This window comes from Lonchura striata, chromosome 1 (assembly GCF_046129695.1).
Source record: "Lonchura striata isolate bLonStr1 chromosome 1, bLonStr1.mat, whole genome shotgun sequence".
NCBI lineage: Eukaryota > Metazoa > Chordata > Aves > Passeriformes > Estrildidae > Lonchura > Lonchura striata.
Genome location: NC_134603.1, coordinates 74,733,675 through 74,757,159, shown reverse-complemented (window position 1 = coordinate 74,757,159; position 23,485 = coordinate 74,733,675). Strand labels below are relative to the sequence as shown.

Genomic DNA, 23,485 nt, shown 5'->3' with positions numbered 1-23,485 from the left:
CTTGGGGTGGGGGTGCCACCGCAGACTGCTGTGCTGGCTGGGGGCAGTTCACCACGATGTGACCTGCCTCACCACACTTGAAACATGCCATGGTACTGGTCAGGGTGTGGACGGCTGCCTGAATGGGTGTCAGGTGCTCTTCCCTTACTACATGTCTGATCATGTCAGCCAGGCTGGCTCTGGCTGGCAGGGAGCGTAAGATATCCTTGGTGACAGGGTTGCACTGCTGGCGCAAGCAGTCAGATACCATGGGGTCCTTTGCCTCTGCCGGCAGGGTAGAGGAGTCTATTGCTGCCTGCAGGCGATCTACAAACTGCGTGAAGCTTTCGCTCTCTGCCTGCCTCACAGTGGACCACAGCAACGGCTTTACCACGACCCGAGAGGCGGCACGAATAGCCTCCCTAGCAGCCTGAGTGGTCGCCCTGACCTCCTCAGCCCGCATCTGCGTGGCTTGTTGCTGAGGCGTGGTCATATCATCATGTTTTCCCATCAGCCTGGATAAGCTCGAGCCGTTCAGTGGTTGCCCCATGCCAGATGCTTGGGCTAGTAACTTTGTACAATTATCCTCTCATTCCTGCATATCAAGTAACTTTGCACAATTATCCTCCCATTCCTGTTTAAACACAATCATTCCTGCACCATCAAGTATCATGTGACCTATTCGTTTAATATCAAAGGGGAGTAAGTCGTCATTACCAAAGAGACCATCGACTAAAGTGGAGACCGTGGCCGAATTGATTCCTTTTTCTGCAATGGCTTTGACAATTGACTGTACATCTTTTGGGTTCACCGGAGTATATACCCTCTGCTGGTTCCCTTCCGGGCCAGTGATCCTCACCGGGAAGGCTTGGATGGTAGCCGCTGGGGCCCATTCAGCACAGGCTATTTTTATTTTTCCCCAGTCGGTAAACTGGGCTGGTTCATATTGTGATTGCTTTTTGGTGCGGCTTAAAGATTTACTCGGTTTTGTTTTAAATTGCATTGGCTCTGTTCCCTCTGTTTGAGAGTCCCAGCCGGCTTCCATCAGCTCTTCCAAGCTGGTGCTGCTGGACTCCAAGTCGGAAGTCGAATGCCAGCGAACTTCGGGGGCTTGGTGCCCTTTTGTCCGGCTCCGAGCCCGCTCCTCCCCGCGGGGGTGGCACCGCTCCCGCCCCCCGGGCTTGCCCTGCCACCTGCAGGGGGAGGTCTCTCCCTTAAATGGTAGCAGTGTCCGGCATGGCTGCCGATTGGCTCCGTGCCTTCTGCCGCTCTCCTCCTCTTTGTCCTGCATATGCGCGTTAGTAAAACCCTGCGCCTCCGGGCTTTTCCCGCCGAGTGCACCCACGCCCCGCCCATCTTCTTGGTCTCTGGAGCCATTTTCAGCAGGGTACGGGGGTGGTGGCGCAGCTTGGATCTCTTCCTGAGCCGCGGTTTCTGCGTTTCTGGCCTCCTTCGCCAGTCCCTGCCAAAAGGATTGCGCGTGCTGCTGCACCTCCAGCGCTGAATTGCTGACCAGCAGCGGAGGGAGCGATGGGGAAACCATGGATTTTCGGGAAGTTTTCGAGGGGGGGTTTGGGTTCTAGCCCGGGGAGGGGGGGTGATGCGTCGGGCCCCCCCGGATCCCCGCTCCAGGGCGGATCGCCCTCAGGGGCAGTTTGCATTCCCGTTCCTACCCCTAGCTTGGGTGTAACCAATAAACATGTGCGCGCCACGCTCCATGTGTCCTGTTCTTCCAGCGCTCCGCGCAGGGCTTTTTCTACTTTGCCCCATGCCTTAAGGCTTCTGCCACTGCCTGAGGATTTCGTGTCCTCGGCCAGCGTGGCTGTGCATTTTTCCCATATCTCCAAATGTAATACATCCACAGGGCGTTCAATCACCCCAAGCTCAAGGAGCCTTGCTATAGCAAGATAAAAGTCTTTGAGTCTGCACTTAGTACCCTACTGCTTATGAATCACACTTACGACCCTTGCCACGGTGTCCATGATGATCACGGGTCCTGGGACGTCTCCCTCGCCGAGGATACGGTCTCACCGCTCTGGCTGCTGCCCCCTCTCCAGGTGACACCTGCTACCCGAGTGAATCTTCCCGGGTTTCAGCACCACATATATTGCCTTCAGGGGAAGGCAAGGCGACCTGATTGCAAGGAACAGCACGGCAGCCTGGTCTTGCACAGGCCACTTGGGCCACCAACACGCGCTGACACCCATGTGGTGGATGGTCAAATGGCCTTTATTATCTCATGGGGTTATATAGCCTAGGGGGACTTCGCTACATCAGGGGGAGTTAGTAGGGTCTCTAGGGTTAGTAAGGAGTGGAAAACTACTGGGTTAGGTGTGGTTACATGTTCTGGGGGTAATAGATAACATGTTGCAGGGTGAGGGGGAATGGTTTTTGCTTTCCGTCACATCCCAAAATCTTCCATTCGCCTGTCCTTATCTACCACAGTGGGGAGCAAGTCTGACTTGTCCTATCAGTTGTAGAGCGTCTTTAAAAGAAAATCGCCATGCCACAGCTCATGCAAGATAATAATATTCTTGCCTGTAAAAATCAAGCATTTAAATAAAGTTAGCTTAGTAATCAGAGCTTCTTATTCATTGCCTTGCTGCCCCAAGGCCAGAATACAGCATGCCTTTGTCAATATCACTTGAGGCTCAGAAGCCTCAAAAGTTCTTTCATAATCTGTTCTTTGCAAAGGTAGAATGCCTTCCCTATATCACAGGACCCTGAGTACAGATGTAGATGTAGCAATGCAAAATCCGTCAACATTTTTTTAGGTATCCTTAAAATTATCCTTAAAATAACTAAGGAGCTTTCTAGCAGTTACTGTTAAGATTCCTGTGGGATGTAAGCATATTTTAAAATGAAGGCTTAGCTAAATTCTCTTCTACCAGACTTGTGTACGTGCCCTAGGGACCAATAAGCAATTATCAGCACACAGATTTGTCTGTTGCCATGTATCTCCTTCATTTCTTTCTTAAAGATACAGGAGGAAACACTATACAGTCTTGTTGTATATAGTGTGAATAACAAAACATCCAGATTAAATTACCTTTTACCTCTGTATTTCCTGTTTCTTTTTTCTCACTCATCCCAGAAGACTTAATGACAAAGATGTGTAAGGATTTGCAGACAGGCTTAAATCAAAGCCTTTTTAACAAAGCATTTGAAAAATGAACTATGAATAATTGGGCTGTGTTTGGTCCACATCTGCTATTGCAAAAATATTTTGTACCTGGGCTTATATTAGGATCTGAGGCTGCTTTTTGTTCAAATTAAGGGAAAAAAAACAAGAAAAACATGGCACAGGCCCCCAGAAGAGGAGTTACTATTACTGAAGAAGTAATACTTCAGTGGGCAGCCATTGCTGAGGGTTTGTTCCTTTCAAATCCCTAGCCTTTTTCCCTATTTCTGTGTTCTCGGACTCAGCTGAAAAACAAAGGAGGTCCTGAGCAGGGAAAAAAGCAAAAATAAAGTCTGCCTTTGTTTTTTGCAATGTGCCATGATTCGTTTTGTTTTTATTGTTTACACAAAGATTAAATGAAGTCAGGAAAACTCTGAATTGTTCTTTAAAATCCATCCATAAATTATCACTAGATGCGCATACAGTGCTAGGAAGTAGTTTTTCTTTTTTTTTAATTGAAATAGAAAGTTTCACTTTAAATACTTTTGCAATTCCTGAGCCCAGAAAGGAAAGATTAATTTATTTTGTGGTAATCTTTTGGTTGGTGAGGCTTAGTTTTCTTCAGTTTCTTTACTTCATTTTCAGTTTTAATTCAGCTGGTCATTCCTCCTCTCTAGATGACAGCTTCTCTCCTTTTTTTGTGGTATTGCCTTACATCCAGTAAAGTGTTAAGTACGGCCTCTCTGTGGGTGTCTCTGAGACTTAAAAAAAAGAATCAGAACTAAATATGTTCTCATCTGCTTTATGATCTGACACTCTCAATCTTCATTTTGCTTCATTGCACTGTTCATTTTGTTCATTGCACTGTTTCTAATAAAAGTGCAAGCCAATAAAAAGAATTTAGGATATGGCAGTGATGGTACTGTTTAACAGCCTACACAGTTTTTCTCAAGCTATTTTAGCAGTTCCATAAATGTACATTTTGGGGGAGCAGTTGGCTTTGAATGCTGGAGTTAAGGAGGTAGCTCTTCAGTGTCCTACACAAAAATTCCATGTCTAAAAGCAATTGCAAAAAAGATAACTTCATATTTGAGTCCAGTAGTTTTGCAGTAGGTTGAGTTTTTCCTCAACCCTGTGATGGCAGAGGAGCTTCTGCAGCAAAGTGAGGAATCTGTATTAAAGGCTGGGCTTTTGAGCCCTTTGAAAACTTGACCCCAGGTGGTTTTCATTAGAATGGCAAATTCATATCTCAAAGAATGGCATTTAGGAACCTGTTGAACAGGCCAAGCTCTGCCCTTAGATTTCACTGGGATTCCTTAGAGCAGTTGAGCTTTATCACGTACAAGTGATAAAGGATGGAGGTTTCCCAGAAGCAGAAGTTGTGGTTGGAATTAAATCCATCTGCAATTGCTGCTTAGGACTAGGGGCTGAAGCACTGGAAACCTCTCTGCCATTTTTCCTATTGTGGATATGTACAGTGCCACTGGAGTGGCACAAATTTGCTCATCCTTCCAGCAGCTGGATTTTTCAGTGCTCCATAGAGAACAAAATCTGTAGAGGTATTTGCTTGGGCGTTTTATTTTTTTTTTCCCTCTCATTTGTGCTTCTGTGAGAGAACTCAATGTACTTGGGTGGTCTTTGCAGAAGTATCACTGTAAGAAATTACCACCAGTTACACTATCGGTGCAGCACAATTTATAATCGGAAGGTTGGGATTCCCATTAACAGCTTTGTGTGTAGCTAGCAATATATTTTATTCCAGATGAAACGTGTGGAATGTGTTACAAAGACTCTCCAAGCACTCAGATGTTTCAGTGTGCTTACAGCACAGTTTTTCAGAGATGTCACTTAGTGTACAAGGTACTTTTTGTCAGGAAGAAAGGGTATGACACAAGCTTGGATGGAAGACCTGGAGCAGCTTGCTTGCACCCAGTGTTACTTGAACTGACATAAAGCCTTGCTGCTTTTATGCCTGTTGACAAAAGGAATCTTAAGCAATTTCAAAAACTTGCAGAACCTGCTACATCTCTGCAGAACAAAGGTGACAGAAGGCTTGTGCAGAGCCAAAATTTTACTTACATTGCTGCCTTTCTCTCCCCAGCCAGTGGTTCAGTGTACTGAGTCAAGTCCATGCGTCCACAGAGCAGGAGATCCGGGAGATGCATGATGAGCAGGCAAATCCACAGAATGCTGTGGTAAGTGTACATCTGAAGAACTTTTAAAAACAAGTATTTTTAGAAAACAGGGCTACTGTGGTGTTGCAGCCTCTGAGAGTCACAACCTGCTTTGTTTAAATGTGGTGGTAGCTGTGACACTGGCTAGAGCTCCCATGTCTTTGGTCCCGTACCTGTACGAGGAGAGAGGGTGACTTCTGAGTCTTCTCCCATCATTCACCTTGATGAAAAATGGCTGTTGGTTTTGGGGGTGGTTTTTCTGGTCCACTTCCCTATCACATCACAGTGTATGCTTGATTTTGAAATTTTGCAAAGATACTGTTAATGAGTAAATTAAAAACCCAAGAGTCAAAAAGTCAATATTTCTCTGATCCTTCATTTACCATTCTGTACAACATCCATTGGTAATTAATAGAATACATCTGGAACCTAATATCAAGCAAAGGAAAACAAAAACTTCTGCTTAATGGCTTTAGAAGTTTGTTTTGAGAGAATGCTTTTTCTATTGGGATGGCAATTTTCAGTGAAAAATTCAAGCATGTTTGGAAGCATAGAAAAGAGCAGTTTTTGAGCTGTGTCCATCCTAACTACAAATTATCTTTTACTGGATGTATTTGTCCAAGTCTCTTAGTTTTGCCTTCAGCAGTTTTAATGGTTAAGAGAAACTGATGCACAAACCTGCAGTTCATTTTGCTTGATCAAAGCTGCTGCTTCTTTCTCCTGTCTCTCAGAGGAATACTGTGAGTAATGTAACAGTGAATGTCTTCCTCATTTTCTGGTTGGATATTTGTTTATAGGGTACACTTGATGTAGGACTAATTGATTCTGTCTGTGCTGCTGACAATCCAGATAGGTAAGTCAGAACCATGCCTGGTGACTTTCTTTTTCTCTTGTCTCTAGCCAAAATCAGACACTTTATGCTTTAGTCTCTGTATTCTACTGGCCAAACATGTATTAAAATGATTCATTATTGCTTTCCTTTTCATAGCACTAAACACCACATGTTAAAACATGGAGTAGGAATGATGGTGCATTTTGGGGAGGCTTCACTAACTTCCATGACACTGCTTCATATCCAAATTCTTCAGCTCCTGAAGTGATCCAAAACTGGAAGATTACGTATTTCTTTCATTTATACCAGTAATGATCCTGACAAAAAAGAACAGCTGATTTTTGAGTTCCTTAGTAATGTAGTAGGCAGAAAATTTAATTTTAATGTTTTTTTTTCTGTTCAGCTTCTCCTTCATGAATATTGTATTCTTCAGAGATGAAAACTACTTCCCCAGAATAAAAATGTCTTATAACAAAGACACTGCAGAATAAGAACAACAAAAATGTCAGGTTTTTCTTAGTTCTTGAACTACTATTGGTGTTTAGGGAAATAAAAAGTAATCTGGGTTCAGACTACAACTGGTTTATAAGGTTACTGGATGTGAGGTGTTATTTGAACTGCAGGGGCTTGCTCCATTTTCTCCTCATTGTGCATATGCAGCTGGTTTTAAGTTAGTGCTTTGTCCTTGGCCTGCCAAAACACTGATACTAGAAGTAACAGTGAATTTACAAGCCCGGGTTTCCTAAACAATACAACACAAATATCCAGAGCTTTCACAATTTTAAATTAGCATTTCTCCTGCATTAAGTTAATGCAATAAGTCAAGCATTTTTCTTGTAAGCATTTTTCACATTGAGTTTTTTTAGTCTCATGGGGGGATTTTATGTTATGTTTTGAGGGATTGCTCCAGATGAAAACATTAGTGGTAAAGGGTAAAGGGTTAAAGCAAGCACTGTAGTCCAAGGAACCTGCCTGTCTGATTCAGAGAGCCATCAGCACACTTCTCTTGGGCTAGTCCTTCATGCTTCAGTGAATCCTGGTGTAGGTTTGGGTAAAAGCCATACTCTCATTAAAAATAGATTGTATTCTCTGTGAATTGGGTTGCACTGCATTAAAAAATAAAAGAATCCATGTTCACATGCTGCTTTACTATAGACCTTTGTACACTGTAGTTTGTTTTAGCTAATGTAGCTGCTGAAGCAGATACTCTAAATAGATCTGACCCTAAAACAGTTCTGATTCACATGCAAAAGTGAATAATTAAAGTTTGGACATTTTTCTCACCACAGACTTTTTTTGAGATATGACAAGTTGCAGTTTAATGTGAATTTTCCCACCATTCATAGCCCCTGCATTTTGGTGTGAATGTAACATAACTAAATCTTTTTAAATACTTAATTTTTCTTTAGGTGATAACTAAGTAATACCTTAGAGGTAGACAGTCTTTTTCTGGATAGAAAATGCAAACTATTAATAGTTTTTATGATTATTGGGAGTGATATAAACAATATGTATGCTGATTATAAAGGCTGTTTCAATTGTCATTTATTTTCATAGACCAAATTCATTTGTGATCATCACTGCTAATCGTGTTCTTCACTGTAATGCTGACACTCCTGAAGAGATGCATCATTGGATAACCCTGCTTCAGAGGTCAAAGGGGGACACTAGAGTGGAGGGACAAGAATTCATTGTGAGGGGTAAGAACTGAGTGGGGCAGTAAAATGTAAATAACATCTGTTATGCTTTGAAGAGATTGTTCCCACAATACAGTGTGGGTAATATGCCAGCACGATTAGTGTTGCAGCCTCTTCTTTGTGTGGGGGACTTTACTCACAAATTAATACAGCTGAAATTTTTTTTAGAGGATGCCATTTCTATTGGGATGGCAGTTTTCAGTGATAGTTCTTCTAGTGAAAAATCAAAATAGAAAGATTTTAATATTAATTTTATAATTTCTTGTTTGATAATTCTGCTTGATGTTGTTTCATATGTGAGCGTATCAATTCACATAATGTCTTTGTTGTTGTTGAAAGTATACAACTTACTTTTAGCAACCTACTTTTGTCCAACTCTGTTCAAGAGAAAGAAGTGTGATTCAAATTGTGTCCTAAACAGGGTGGCTACACAAGGAAGTAAAGAACAATCCAAAAATGTGCTCATTAAAACTAAAGAAGCGTTGGTTTGTTTTGACACACAATTCTTTGGACTACTACAAGAGTTCAGAGAAAAATTCTTTGAAATTGGGTACACTGGTCCTGAACAGCCTCTGCTCAGTGGTCCCACCTGATGAAAAAATCTTCAAAGAGACAGGTAATAGTTTGCTCTTGTTCAATTATGCCTTCTAGCATGCCTTCAAGTATGTCCTTCTAGCTAGTAGTGCAAGAAACAATGCATGAGAATATTTTAAGTGGATTATTATGGGTGCAGTTCCATTAATAAATCCAGTTCCCAAGTCACTGAGGTATTCTACAGGGATTACTGGGTGAAAAACAAAGGTAGAGGAGTAAAATTTCTTCTCAACAACATTCAAATTATCACAGACTGACACTGCTGCCAAGTTAGTCTGAACACTTATGCTTACACATCAAAGACCTGGGGAAAGACATGGGTAGCATGCTCTTCATACATTATTTTATGTGGAACTATGAGGGCCAACATTGAAGCAGATATAAGGAAAATGCAGAGTAGAAACCAGTTTGTGGTAACCTACATCCTACACCTGAGTCAGCTCCACTGTGCATTTTCAGAACAGGTTTTCAACTCAGAAGCATCTGTTTCTAAATGAGAAACGACTGTTGACAGTCCTGTATTATCTCACTGGGGTCACTGACACTTCAGAGAGGCTTTCACTAGTGAAAGATGAAACACATTTCCTTTTACTGAATCTGTTTCATAAAAAGTCCATACAGTGATGCAGCGAGAGAATTTGAACTGAAATGCTCTTCCTGTTACAGTTTCCACTTCATTGGTGTAAAATTAAAGACAGAGGAGGTAGTCTGTGCTTTATGCATGTTTTGACATGTGCCATGGACTATGAAAGACTCTCGCATACAAAGCAAGTCTGTCTCAGATTTTCCTGTTACAGACAGGACTGGAGAAGTAGGGCCCACAAGCTACAAGGACCTAAGAGTATTCCACAGTATTAACAGTGTTGTCTTACAGTGACTTTTACTAAGATTGCTGGGTAAAACAGGGAGCTTCATGATGCATGGTTGTAGTATGAGGCTACTCCCAGGCTTCTTTAAAGGAGAAAATCTCCTTTAATACCACAGTATCTGTATTGTGATACTTAATAACTCACACAACTTTAGTTCCTGAAAGACTGCCAGCCTGATCTGGGATGCAACACTGGGTGTCTGCTGGGCTGCAGCTTGTAATGATGACCAATTTTGCTGTTGTGCCAGGTTACTGGAATGTGACCGTGTATGGACGCAAACACTGTTACCGTCTCCATACAAAATTGCTTAATGAGGCAACCCGCTGGTCAAGTGCCATCCAGAATGTGATTGACACAAAGGCACCCATTGATACTCCAACTCAGCAGCTTATTCAGGATATTAAGGTAGGCACAGGCAGGATGGCGCGGGCTGAGAAAGAATGGTTCCTTAAATCTTTGTTTTGGAATTGCTATATTGGGTAATAAAACAGAAAATTTCGTTTTAATTATACAGTGACATGGACTAAAATTGTGAAACCTAAATGTATTCTCTGACCTGATAAAGGAATTTCTGTCTAAACAGTAGAAGAGCAAACTTTGAAGTGCAGCTTGGAGGGTAAGAGGGATAACTTTTTTCCATTAAACTAGTAACAAGTTTTACTGGTTTGTGTAACTTAACAGGCTGTACCTGGCAGTAGAGCACATTGTTTAGGTTCATGAGTTAGCAGATGTGTTTGCTCTGTCCACAGTGAGCAGCACACCATGATGTGGACTAAACAGCTCTTCTGACTTTTTTTTTGTCATTATGGTTCTTTTCTTTTCTTACTATAGCATGGGCTAAGCATCTCATATATGTGTGATGAGAAAAACATTCAATTAATGCTTACTGTTTTACAATCTCATTGGAGACAGTGCACACATAGGCAGAGAATGTCCTACTGTAGCTTTTTTCTAATGTGCATTTATGAGAGGATAAGGATTCTCACAAGAAACCAAAGAAATAGGCAAGAGGGGAGAACTGCTACTGACCTTTTCCCTTAGAGAGAGTGCCACCTCTTCTCTCATGGAAAAGAAGCATTAAGTTCTCAGTTCTAAGATTATGAATGCTATTCTTAAGAGCAGGAGAAATATATGGAATTCAGGTCTGATAGAAGACAGTGGTCACATATCTGTCAAACCTGGTCCGAGAAGAACAGTAAGAGCAATATTTGGAAGTGTAGAGTGGGTGCACAAGGTTTACAGCAGCACTTTGGACTATTCTGTTTGATAGCTTGTGTAGTTTCTAACTGAAAGGCCAATTAGTTATGCTGGAGAAATACTTTTAAATGGAACTTTAATACAGGTATCATATTTGCCATTTTGAATTACTAGAATAAAAATTAATATAAAATGAAAATACACTTCAGAAATTGTTATGACACTTCATTTTGGTGTCCTGCAGCTTTGCTATATGGTTTTTTTACTGCACAGATAAAGCAAGCCTGTCCAAGGCCTGAGGTTGGCAGGTACTGAGCAGTCATAGCCCACAGCATGCCATGGCAGCCACAGCATCCACAACTGGATTTTGCACCAAATAGTGTTGGTAACACTGATTGCTCAGTTTTTTACAACCAACCTAAGGGCACAACACATTGCATTATTCTTAAAGCTGGACCCCAAAACATCTTTTTTTTTTTTCTTACCCCAATAGGAAAACTGCCTGAATGCTGATGTGGTTGAACAGATTTATAAGAGGAATCCAATTCTCCGTTACACTCATCATCCACTGCACTCACCATTACTGCCACTGCCATATGGGGACATCAATCTAAACTGTAAGTTTTCCAATAATAGAACCACTTTTCCTTATGAAAGACTAAACCAGAGGATAGAATTTTTAAGTCTACAGAGAAGTAATGGTGGCAAAATACATGTTTATAATACAAATATACAAGATTCCCTGTTCTCTTGAGAATAGCAGTTTGCTAGCATAGAGCCATGGGCTTGTGGTATTCCTTCAAGAGTGTTACAGAAGGGAAGGTTTCTCTTGCTTTCAGCAATACAGCTAAGAAGACTGAGTTTGAAAAGTCTTGCACTGAAATAAGCAACTAAACCTGATTCATTCAGTCCCCTTGAATCATATTCTTCTTCTCAAGTGATTGTTGATTCTTACCCTCTGCAGGAAGCTGCAGCAGCCACAGCTTCCAATTAATAGGTGTACATTTTATAAAATGGGATAGGAAGCCTTATTTATAGGAAATAGGATTTAAGAGTGTACATGGTTTTAAAAAGTAATGCTTTGTTTAGTCCTGAAATAAGTGTAATCCTCTCTTTTAATATTCTTGATTCAAACACTAATTTAGAAGTCTCTTTTGAATGAATGGTTCAGACTACTGATGACTGTGAACTTGGTATCCTTAAAAAGGATTTGGTTATCTTAGATTACAATGGCATATTAAACAAGATATTACTCAGACCACAGGTTTCATCCTTGGGAGGAGGGTGAGAGGTTAATATGGAATGTGATAAGGCACTTCTGCACTGTGACTCACTCTGAAAGAAAAGCTCTCTGTCACAAAAAAGAAATCAATCAAGATACACCTTTTCACAAATTTCAATAGCAAATAAGATCATAAAATTAGTTTGCATCATACATTTGAAATGGAAAATACAGATTCTAATATCCTGCATAACAAGGGTCATAGAGTAGCATTAAGCAATTTCCACATTAAGCCTGAGTGCTTTTTCTTTCATATCTCATCTAAGCATATTTCTTCCAATATTTCTTTTGAAGTGCTGAAAGACAAAGGCTACACAACTCTGCAGGATGAAGCCATCAAGATATTTAATTCTTTACAGCAGCTGGAGTCTATGTCTGATCCCATCCCTATAATCCAAGGTATCCTCCAAACAGGACATGACTTAAGACCTCTCCGAGATGAGCTCTACTGTCAGCTCATCAAGCAAACCAATAAAGTGCCTAACCCTGGGAGCGTGGGGAACCTCTATAGTTGGCAAATACTCACCTGCATGAGTTGCACCTTTCTGCCCAGTCGCGGCATCCTCAAATATCTCAAGTTTCATCTCAAAAGGTGAGAACCTTTGATCTACTAAAGCACCACAACTTCTAACAGTATTTAGATATCTAGAAGTAAGACTTGAAGTGGTATTCACTTAGCAAGCTGGCTATGCCAAACAGTGACTCTAAAAACAAAATGTTATAGGAAAAGTATGTGTGAGTTGGTCTGGATGGAATTACACACATTTGAAGAATCAAGCAAAATGCCACAAAGTTGAATGCACAGTTCCTTAATGTTGGCAAAAGAACTTCCTGTAACTGTATAAACTTAAATTACTTTCAGCCCATCTCAGGTCCCATTTTAAACTGTCCAAACTGTTAAAAATTCTTCATCCCACTTACCTGAATTTTATGAGATATGCAACGTGCACATAAAAGAACAGTATCACATTTAAAGATGTATTTGAGGTACAAACCTATGATTGTAAATCTGATTTTAAAATATTAGTGAACATTAAATAATAATAATAAAAAATCATTGTTAGTTCAGCATTAACCAGAATGTGGAGTTCCTCTTGCTATGATGCAATGGAGGAATGCAAAATGTGTCATTAGGAATGTTAGTCCACCAACAAACTCAATAATTGAAAAGCTTTGTCTGTACTTGGAGCATGCCTTGGAGCATGCCAGTAAACAGTGTACGGGATACAGAAATACTCTCAGGGAAAATAATTCTCAAATAAGCAAACTTCACAGACTGGCAGCTTGAAGTAATAAGCTTTGTCTCACAGGGTTCGTGACCAGTTTCCAGGAACTGAAATGGAGAAATACGCACTTTTCACTTATGAATCTCTGAAGAAAACCAAGTGCAGAGAGTTTGTGCCATCGCGAGATGAAATAGAAGCACTGATTGGCAGGCAGGAGATGACATCCACAGTTTATTGCCATGGTGGGGGCTCCTGCAAGATTGCAATCAACTCACACACTACAGCTGGAGAGGTGAGAAGTGGTGACAGAATGTCTTTGTAACAAAATCAGCATGTCCCTTCACTTGCCAGTCCCAGGCAGCAGTAGTGCTGTTACACTTTGGAAGCTCTGGTGCTTTCTCTGCCAGTCTCTCCTTTTTGGGAAGGAAAGGCTTACAGTGCTGTCTCCCCAGGACAGCTGTCCCTCGCCACAATAAGTTCTGGAGAAATCCCTGCTATAAAAACTTTAGTAGACATTGGTGCGTATGAGAGCCAAGCTGCTTCCTAAAACTGGAATACTCTTGCTGAGTTGGTGAAATACAGGGGGTTATGTCTGGCCAGGAGATAGCACATACATATTCTGAAAGAATAAAAATTACAGTGGAATTTGATAACAATTAATAATGCTGATGAGACAAGTTAATCACATTTTTAGCCTAATGTAAAACCTAGCTCTAATTTTTTTCAAAGTGTCGTACTCGGTGGTACTGTTTTTCCATGCTATGGCTTTTTGATGTATTAGGTGGTTGAAAAATTAATTCGTGGCTTGGCCATGGAGGATAGCAGAAATATGTTTGCTTTGTTTGAATACAACGGAACTACTGATAAAGCAATTGAAAGCAGAACCATTGTAGCTGATGTCTTGTCAAAGTTTGAAAAGTAAGTGTACCTCTCCTTCTCTCTTCACTCTAATAAGTAGCAATTAAATAAATTTCCAGTGTCAGTAATGCTGAATTTCCTCTTTGACTTGCTTGTTTGTGATGATGCAGCTGAATTGTACACATGGCCATTTCTGGAACAAAAGGATCTCTTTTTTAGTTTCTTTAAAAGACATAATAGTCACTTGTGTTGGTTTTCTTCTGTCCTGACACCAGTAGAGTAATATATCTCATCGCTATTTTTACATTTTCTTCTCCACTACTACAAATTTTTCCACCGTTACTGGTGATGTGACTGTGAGAACTGACTCCAGGCAGTCACTGCCATCCTGACTGTCTAACTTCATGTGGAAGTTACCACAGTACAGGTCACAACATTTCTGTTACTAGTAAAATTGAAACCACCTATAGCAAGCACTGTATTAAGAAGATGTAATACAAGCCTAAATACCTGTTTGTCATCCTTACGTTTTATGCATGGCAATCGACCGCCATTATCCACATAAAAATGGGGAAAAAAGGCATGTTTTAAGTGTTGTGCAGTTTTATAACAGGACTTAATAATGTTGCTTTTATTAACACCTGACTTATCTAAAATCAACATTTATTAAGTGAATATGGGTTAGAAACCTTTGACTTGATAACTGAGCTAGCATTTGTCCTTGATTTTGCTGTAGGCTCTAAATACATAGACACACATAAAACAAAGTTCAGCTGATGCCTTGCTTAGATTCTGCAGGTGGTAGTTTAGAAAAGAGTTTGATTTCACAGATCTGATCTCTCTCCATCTTAACACAATGATCCAGGCTTGCTGCCACTGCTGAAGTTGGGGAGATGCCCTGGAAGTTCTACTTCAAGCTCTACTGCTTCCTGGACACAGAAAACGTCCCGAAAGATAGCGTGGAATTTGCCTTTATGTTTGAGCAGGTAAAGAACAAAGATTCTGTTTTGATGCACTTTAAAGAGGAGGGGGAAGAAGGTTCTAGGCAGCAAAGAGAGTGTTATTATTTTGCTTCTGTTCAACTGAATGCACTACTACTACTCAAGCATCAAGAGCAAAGGAAGCAGTTCAGTAGTCAATATAGGCCCATCTTGACATAAGTGAAGCACGTATGATTTTTTTAGTGTTGTTTCTTACTTCTGCATTATTTACCAATTGCTTTCTGTACAGTGGTAGAAAAATTAATAACTGGATCTAAGCTGCATAAAAAAGAATAAATACTTGCTTTTAATTTTCCTCTCTTAAACTATTTTCTGAAGAAATTGTAAGAAATAAAGTGAAAAAAGTGACTGGCAGCAAATTAATAAGAGATTCCTGCTGGCAACTGTACAGATCTAATAGAGCAATAGCCTTTTATCTTTTCAAAAACTGATTGTTTCATAAGTACCATAGTATAATAGTCCAGTCTCAGCAGTAAGACAGCTGTGATGAACAGAAATCCACTAAATGAACATGCTGAGCCCAGAATGAGGCTACACTGAAAAACATAAGTTAAATTGATTTCTAATGAAAATTAAATGCATAAGCAGATGGATTTCTATTATATCAATCCCTATAGTTACTCAGAAACTCACTGATGGCTTTTATTATTGTTGATTGATCTTCTCCTGTTCTACTGTATTGCAAATGATTAAAAATTCTTCCAGTAGTCAACTTCTTTCAGTGGACACTAGACACAGATAAAGATTTCTGTATAGGGTTAAGATTTCTGTCTCTTTGCAATACCAAGACACTGACATTCTGTTGGTGAGCAAGATTGATGTGATCAAGAACTGACGTACCTCAATTTTCATACATATGAAGGGTTTTCCCCTTCTACATCTTCTCTGTAATAGAGTATTTCTTCCTTGTTCAGTTTAAGACACAAGTCTACCGAAAGTCTTCTTCCACAGCCTATTGCTGTAGCTCAGTGCAGAACTGTTTATTGTTGGCTGAAGGATCTGGGCAACAGGTTGCCCTGGCTGGGCTTAGAATCATGGCAAATCTGTCTGTCTGTTGTGACCTCTAGAGGAGTCCTCCATTTCCTTTATTTGGGAAGAAGTTCAAACAGCAAGAATAAAATATCTGGGAACTCTGCATCCAGTCTGCTATGTTACATTAATGGCTTAAGAAGCAGATTCAAGCAGTTTTCTGTATGAACAGCAAAAACAAGCACATTTGCTGAAGCAGATTGTTTTCATGTGGCATTCTGTGCTGACTAGTGTTTAGCCAAATACTTTATGTCATGTCTTGCCAAAAACAGTAGTATTTGTTATAAAGCAGGACATTCAATCCCTACCAGCAATATTACAGCAATACCTTGAAGAGGTAACATTACATTATAACATCAATTCTGTTCTATATTTTCTAATTATCTGCTTTTGATGTCTGTTATCAACTTTTTTCAGACAATTATTAAAATTCCCTTTTTTCATCAGTTTTAACTCTGCAATCTCCATTATTTTAAAGTCTGAATCCTTTAATGATCATAAGTCACTGAAGAAAATATTTTAGTTCTTCCTCATTAAAATACTGTCCATCCATTTCTAAAAGACAGCTCTTTCTTCTGCATGTGTACAAATCTCAGGTAAACCATTTTGCATGTTTAAAGGCACATTTTGTACACCTAAACAAACTGGTTGTTACTTAGCTGTGAGTTATCTCTGTGTGTTTACTGAACTTGAAATTCCTGGATCTCCAGACATGATGGATGTTTGTTTCTTCTACTGCTGTCATATGAAAGAAAACACCTAGGTGCTGCACATTTTCACAGGTTTGAATGAGTGTGCAGAGAGCAGAGATTTTGAAAGAGTCTTCTTGGTTCAGAATCTCATCCCTGATGCTACAGAACACTGCAATATATAGATGTTGTACTATCTTGATTTGGGATCTATTGAAGATGTATTATTTCCCCTCAGTAAAATTACAAAGCTGTACTAAGAGCTTGGCTTGTTTGGCTTGGCTGGAAACATCAGTTTTCACAGCCAGATTATTAATAGCTGTAAACAAATCAGGAGACCTGTTTCTTCCTAATGCCCTTGAACATAGATGGCTTCTCCGCAATCAGATGTTTCAATCCTGTTTTCTCCTCTTTACATTTTATTTTCCTTTTTCATAGTTCAGTTACTCTTAGATATGGGAGTTCACTAAAAGCTGTCCTAGTAAAAGTAATTCCCATTTAGCAGGTTCCTCAGTTGCCTTGCAGTTTTTCTGATAAACCCAGTTTTATCCAGCTTAAATTTGCCAAGAGATTTACCCCATTTGATTTATTTAATGAATCATTTATTTCAGGTCCTGGGTTGGCCTGGAAGTAGATTTACTTTCCTTGTTTCTCATATGTCTTTCAAAGGCTGCTTTATAAAAAGCTATATTTTTTCCCCCCTTGATAGGCTCATGAAGCAGTGATTAAAGGACATTATCCTGCTCCAGAGGAAACCCTCCAGGTCCTTGCAGCTTTGCGTCTTCAGTACCTTCAGGGAGATTACACTGTGCACACCACCATACCAGAACTGGAAGAAGTCTATCCCTTGCAAAAGCTGAAGTCTAGGATTACACAGTCAACCAAAACATTTACTGCATCAGAGAAGGCCGAGAAGAAACGAGCCAGCTTTCTTGAAGGAACACTGCGGAGGAGTTTCCGAAGTGGCTCTGTCAGCAAACAGAAGGTTGAGGAGGATCAGATGTTAGACATGTGGGTCAAAGAGGAAATCTCAGCTTCCACGACTAGTATTATGGACAAATGGAAAAAACTCCAGAGGATTAATCAGGAGCAAGCCATGGCAAAGTACATGGCTTTGATTAAGGAATGGCCTGGCTATGGTTCAACACTCTTTGATGTAGAGGTAAGACCATATGAACATTCAAACTACAGCTTACACTGTACAGGTGATGATTTCATTCCAGAGCAGTGAAACCATAAATACAGTATCACAATGCTCAGACAGCTGATGTAATAAACACTGATCTATTAAAAGCCTGCTTTTAGCAAGAACTTAGCTATTTAAATCCACTGGTTAACCATAAAACAGAGGGACAGAATGCTATTCTGACAGGTTGCAAACAAGTATAAGAAGTATAAAAGGCTACACTTAAAGAGTGACAAGCAATATGCACTTTTTAACAAATGGCTACAGACAAAAACATCAACGGTAAGTGTTGTGTGGCTCCCACTGTTCCCCTGCTGTTAATTTACATTTTTTTCTCTAGTGTAAAGAAGGGGGATTCCCACAGGAGTTGTGGCTTGGAGTCAGTGCTGATGCAGTTTCTGTCTACAAGCGTGGGGAAGGAAGGCCTCTGGAGGTGTTCCAGTATGAACATATCTTGTCATTTGGTGCTCCGCTTGCCAATACATACAAGATCATGGTGGATGAAAGAGAACTGCTTTTTGAAACTAGTGAGGTAAGAGCAAGGTAGTTTTGTTATTGTGGTCTTCCTGTTTTCATAGCCAGGCCACTTAGTAATTCAAGTAATGGCTGCAAATGTTAGAGATTTGTTCAAGATCCCTGTAAATCTAAAGGGCTGACAGAATGACATGGAGAGAAGTGCTGAGTATTTTTATTTGTTTAGCTGCAAAACGGTTTTGTTGAAAGCTTGACAGTTTTACAATGTTAGTGTCCAAAGAAATTAATTCATTTACTGTTACCTTATTAAGAACTGTGGTCTTCATACTCTTGGCAGGTGGTTGACATTGCAAAGCTGATGAAAGCTTACATCAGTATGATTGTGAAAAAACGCTACAGCACCTCTAGATCCGTGAGTAGTCATGGAAGTCGGGGCAGCTCCAGGTGAAAACAAAACCAGTTCTACTGCACCCTAAATAGAATATATCATTCTTTGGGCTTCAGAACGACCTGGGGACATTGATCACCTTTGTTGACAAGCTAACCAAGAACTAGAGTTTCAATGGAAAATATCTTCAAACATTTTAGAAAGACCACAGGGGGGTTAGGGGAAAATCAGCTGAAATAGTCACATACTAGAACTGCTGGCTCATTCAAAACTTTCCAAAGCATTATTACCTTCTGTTGATGTAACAAATGCCTTAAGACTTGATCCACTGCAATACAAGCAGTAATAAGTGCCTTACAATATTAAGCCTAACTTGTATTGAACTAAATTGCTGATAAAAGTCAAGAGGATTTCCTTTATCCTTTCAGAACACTGAAAACAAAGTTATCATCATCCATTCTGCACTAATCTACTGGCCTGTATACAGGTGGGAAGGGGAAGGGAAGAAGAGCAATGTATATTTTTTTGGAGTGCTGCTGGCAGCTTTTCTGATGGATGCCAACACTTTGTTTCCCCTTGCTTCCATGGATGTGCACACTGTGCATATGTATTTGAGTTGTCAGTAAAATTTGACAAATTTTATTCTGTGTTTCACAAGTCTTTTGAAGCAAAGGAAATAAGTATGTGCAATGGTGTAAACAGTCTTTCTGTACATTTTAATAGTTCAGAGTTATAGTTGTTACAATTGTATGGTTACTTTATAAGCGGTTTTATTAACAAGTAAATTCAAAATTTTCATACACTGATTTTACTTTTGCAAATATGTATTACCATAAAACTAGCAGAAGTCTGCATTCTGTATCTGCTGTATGATAAAGAGAGATGTAGCTGAGAATATTTATAGACTACCCTAATATGGAAATACAGTTATCAGTTCAATTCTCCATAATGTCAGCTTAAGTTTTTAATATTAATTTTTACTCTGAAAGACATCACTGTTTTATACTTCTGGCTGGACTCCTCAACCCAGACTGACTGCCTAAGGCCAGAGCCCTTCAGAGTTGACTAGAAAAGGCAACATTATACAATGCAACTGCTTTAATATTTTACCTGGTTGCCTGATGAGGGTTCTTGACAGTACCCTGTAAATAAATTGGGGAATATCAGCTAATAATAATTTGATTTTAGACCTTTATTTTTGTACAGAAATACTGTAATATACGGCAAAACTTTGTTCAAAGGTATCTTTTTGTCCACAGGAAAAAAAAAAGAGACCTGAAAAACCTTACTGTTGTTAAAAATGTCTAAAAACCTCAGCCTTTAAGGAATCATGCCTACTTACTGGGAGAAAAAAAAAGTCCAGCAATAAAGAAAATATATGTTGTGTGCTCTGTTTCTATTTCCTACTAAGTCAGACTTGCAGCAAAACTTTAATTTCCTGTCTTCTCAAGAGCCAAGCCTACTGCACAGGCTACATGTGTGTGGGTGTCGGTGTGTGGGTGTGGGTGTGCATGCTTTTGCTTGGAAAGGTGCATGTGCTGTGTATTGTTACTGGGGCAGGTGCTCTTGTCCATGCTATGTGTCTTTACAACACAGAGGGAAGTGCTGCTGAGCAATTCCATGCCACAGTGAATGTGTAAGTGTAGCTTTTGCTGTTTATGTAGCCCTGATGAAAGATGGCTTATTTTTATTAGGCAGCCACATCATGGCAGGGCAGCATGCAATGCCTTCATAGTGTACATAGCCTTTGTACACTACAAGGCTTCCTCTGAGAAATACTCTGCCCTCCTCCCACTGCCAGATACTTCTAGTCACTTCATCTGTGACACCACCCCTCAGTCCCTAAAGGCTTCTAAATAACATTACTAATTTCATATTTGCACCCTCCCAGAAAAGGTGAACTTAAGAACATAACTATAACTTCAATATGTATAGTCACACACACACACACACACAGAGTATCTGAGACTGTCCTTTTTTTTTTTTTTTAATGTTTCCCATATGCTAGTTGTTTAGAAAGAATTTAGCTTCTCCTAGAAAGGCATCCTTGGAATGGCACAATTGATACATTTCAGCCAGCATAGCAAAAAAGCTCAATTTTGCCTGTGTGTAAAGAAGCTCAGGTAAGTCCCTGCACATCATCATGATCAGTAAATGGTTAACCACCCAGGAATACACAAGATGACAGTCTCGTACAGGGTCACAGTCCTGAGAAGCAGACACCACTACCTGATTAATTTGCCTCCTGACTGACTTCTGGCTGCTGTCAACCATTGGGAGGGATGTTTGCTCTTGGTCAGTACACAGAAGTGCTTGTCACTACATCACTAAATAAAAGCTTCTCTTCATTCATGCCAAGCCTATCAACCTGCCATGCAAATCTTAGTCCAATGACTGTTACTGAGGCAAAGAGAAAAAATCCATAATTGTCTATACTCAACAGAACAAATGCACAGATTATCAAAATAAATGCAGCATAATAGACAGATATGTGTTTGGAAGTGGAATACCTGTCCATGTGCTTGGAACTGACCCCAGTTGTAGAACTGCCACTCGTTCCCCCTCTGGAAGATGGTGGTTGCCCCACATGGTTACACCAACTCTGTCAAAATACAGCTACACTGAGGAGAGCCCAGGAGCTCACGAGCCAGGCACCCTGCAAGAGCACAGGGTAAGAAACCACGCAGTCAGGCCTAGGAACAGTGTCAGCTGCAGTAGAAATAAAATTGTATAGCTTCATCTTAGTATGCCCTTAAATCATAAAATTGCAGAATGGTTTGGGTTGGAAGGGACTTTAAAGATCATTCAAAGTTCCAATCCCCTTGATATGGGTAGGGACACCTTCTACTGGACCAGGTTGCTCAGGACTCCGATCTAGTCTGGCCTTGAACACTTCCAGAGATGGGACATCCACAACTTCTCTGGGCACCCTGTGCCAGTGCCTCATCACTCTCACAGTAAAGAATTTCTAATATTCAATCTAAACCTGCCCTCTCTCAGTTAAGCAATTTCCCCTTGCTCTATCATTACACGCCCTTATATAAACTCCTGCTCCAGCTCTCTTGTAGTCCCCTTTAGGTACTAGAAGGCTGCTCCAAAGCCTCCCTGGAGCCTTTACCAGGTAGAACGACCCCAACTTTTCCCAGCCTGTCTTCATAAAAGAGGTGTTCCATCCCTCTAATCATCTTTGTGGCTCTTCTCTGGACCTAGCTGGCCATGCTTCAATTCCTCCTACATCGTCAGGCTTCTGTATAGCACTTTCCCCGTGCATCATAATATAATACAACCATTTGTCAGGATGCCAGAATTCTTAATAAACTTAATTACAGAAGCTATGCAGAGGAAATTGCTTTACCCCAGAAGTGTTGCATCAGAAAGCTAGGTTTCAAGCCCCACATTTCTGAGGCATTACACATACTCACAGGTCTGCACCAGCTCAAATGCTCAACAGAGGCACATTACAGCACTGCCAGTCATGCTTGCCCATGGCCATTTTGCAGAAACCTGACCAGAACAGTGTCTGCTTTTTCAATGCTGACGGACTCTTTCTCACAGCATCATTTATGACTCCGTGAAGTAAGTACAAAAGGGTACCAACCACATATGACAGCACTGTCCTGAATCAAACTAATCCACTTTGTGGAGCCCAGCCCTATAAAGTCACTACATTTCATTCCACAGCCTCCCCTAATATCACAACAGACACAAGGCCTTTGGTGCAATACAAAAACTCCCCATGCCTCAACAGCCTTGGGAAGCCAGCAGAAGAGGGCAGCAGCAATACAAGGAAGTGAACTATACACCGAGTGGTTCCACCTGTAGTATGCATTTACCTGGTCTTTCTCAGGAAGTTGGGGTAGGAGAGAGAACAGGGAGGGAACCTTCTCATTATTCTTGCTTTCCATGTGTCACAAACAGCTGTCTCAGGCAGCTCGAAGAATCACCAGCTAAAAGGTACCAGCAAATGTAGGTTTAAAAGTGAAAGTGTGACAAAATTTGTTTAAAGGTTTGCCCTACTGCTTACTAGATGGTTAAAGGACACAGAGAATAATTAGACCAAAATCTAAAATCAATCAATCTAAATCTAAAATCTACCAAAAGTAACTTACATGGAGGCTGGGGATGGAAAAAGGATAAGAATGGGAAATGATAAGGATAAAAAGGAATGAGGGAGACCCACCTATTGAGTCACAAGGTTCAGAGTGGACCCCTTTGCCAAACTTAGTTGCAGAAGTGACTAATGGTTTAGGCCTAAAGGTTTAAACCACACTTAATAGTGCTTAATTGATAGCCTAATTCAAACGATTTTAAGAAAGATTCTACAGAATTTACTACAAGTATAACAGTAACTCACAGGCCTCACTTATTAATCTTATATATTTAAGAATCTAAGAGAGCAATATTAATGGTAAATTTTCTATGGCATATTCAGACTTGCATGCAAACAGACCTAAAGGAGTATGTACCTGTGAAAAATTCCGCTTGAGTTCAGCTCATGTTGGATGCCATTGCACCTTTTCAAGGGGTGAAGGGTTGAACCTCAAGTAGTGGGTGTATCATCCAAAGTCTGTCAGTGGTTCCAAGTATAGCAAATTTGAGAGATCACTGGCCCTGAGAGGCCCTACTCAGAAGGAGGCTGCTGATTGCAGCCTGCTGTGGTCCTCGAGAGTTCACAGGGTCTCAGTTAGGACTGATGTTTCTGGGGTTACAAGAGAGCTGCCTTAAGTCATAGTGATTTTCCATCCTGGCAGCAATTCAGGTCAGTAATTTCTTTGAAAGTTTGATAACAAAAACATTGTTCCACTCGGGTTGTTATTATTTTCTAAGGGTGTTTGTTAAAAAGCAGGAGCTCATCAGACAGCCCAAGTTCCTGGGAACAGTGTTTCTGA

At 40.5% G+C, this 23,485-nt stretch overlaps 1 protein-coding gene across 1 annotated transcript in view; it reads left to right on the top strand.

Moving 5' to 3' along the window:
- The window catches only part of MYO10 (myosin X), a 183,565-nt gene extending 163,578 nt beyond the window's left edge, over nucleotides 1-19,987 (top strand). The window contains exons 29-41 of the mRNA XM_021546725.3: nucleotides 5,202-5,295; nucleotides 6,072-6,127; nucleotides 7,664-7,806; nucleotides 8,225-8,419; nucleotides 9,514-9,671; nucleotides 10,957-11,080; nucleotides 12,040-12,337; nucleotides 13,056-13,263; nucleotides 13,753-13,889; nucleotides 14,695-14,815; nucleotides 17,258-17,710; nucleotides 18,075-18,266; nucleotides 18,546-19,987. Coding sequence (XP_021402400.1) covers nucleotides 5,202-5,295; nucleotides 6,072-6,127; nucleotides 7,664-7,806; nucleotides 8,225-8,419; nucleotides 9,514-9,671; nucleotides 10,957-11,080; nucleotides 12,040-12,337; nucleotides 13,056-13,263; nucleotides 13,753-13,889; nucleotides 14,695-14,815; nucleotides 17,258-17,710; nucleotides 18,075-18,266; nucleotides 18,546-18,656 — 2,290 coding nt within the window. The 3' untranslated portion in view covers nucleotides 18,657-19,987. The remainder of the gene's footprint in view (nucleotides 1-5,201; nucleotides 5,296-6,071; nucleotides 6,128-7,663; nucleotides 7,807-8,224; nucleotides 8,420-9,513; nucleotides 9,672-10,956; nucleotides 11,081-12,039; nucleotides 12,338-13,055; nucleotides 13,264-13,752; nucleotides 13,890-14,694; nucleotides 14,816-17,257; nucleotides 17,711-18,074; nucleotides 18,267-18,545) is intronic.
- Nucleotides 19,988-23,485: the final 3,498 nt, after the last annotated feature.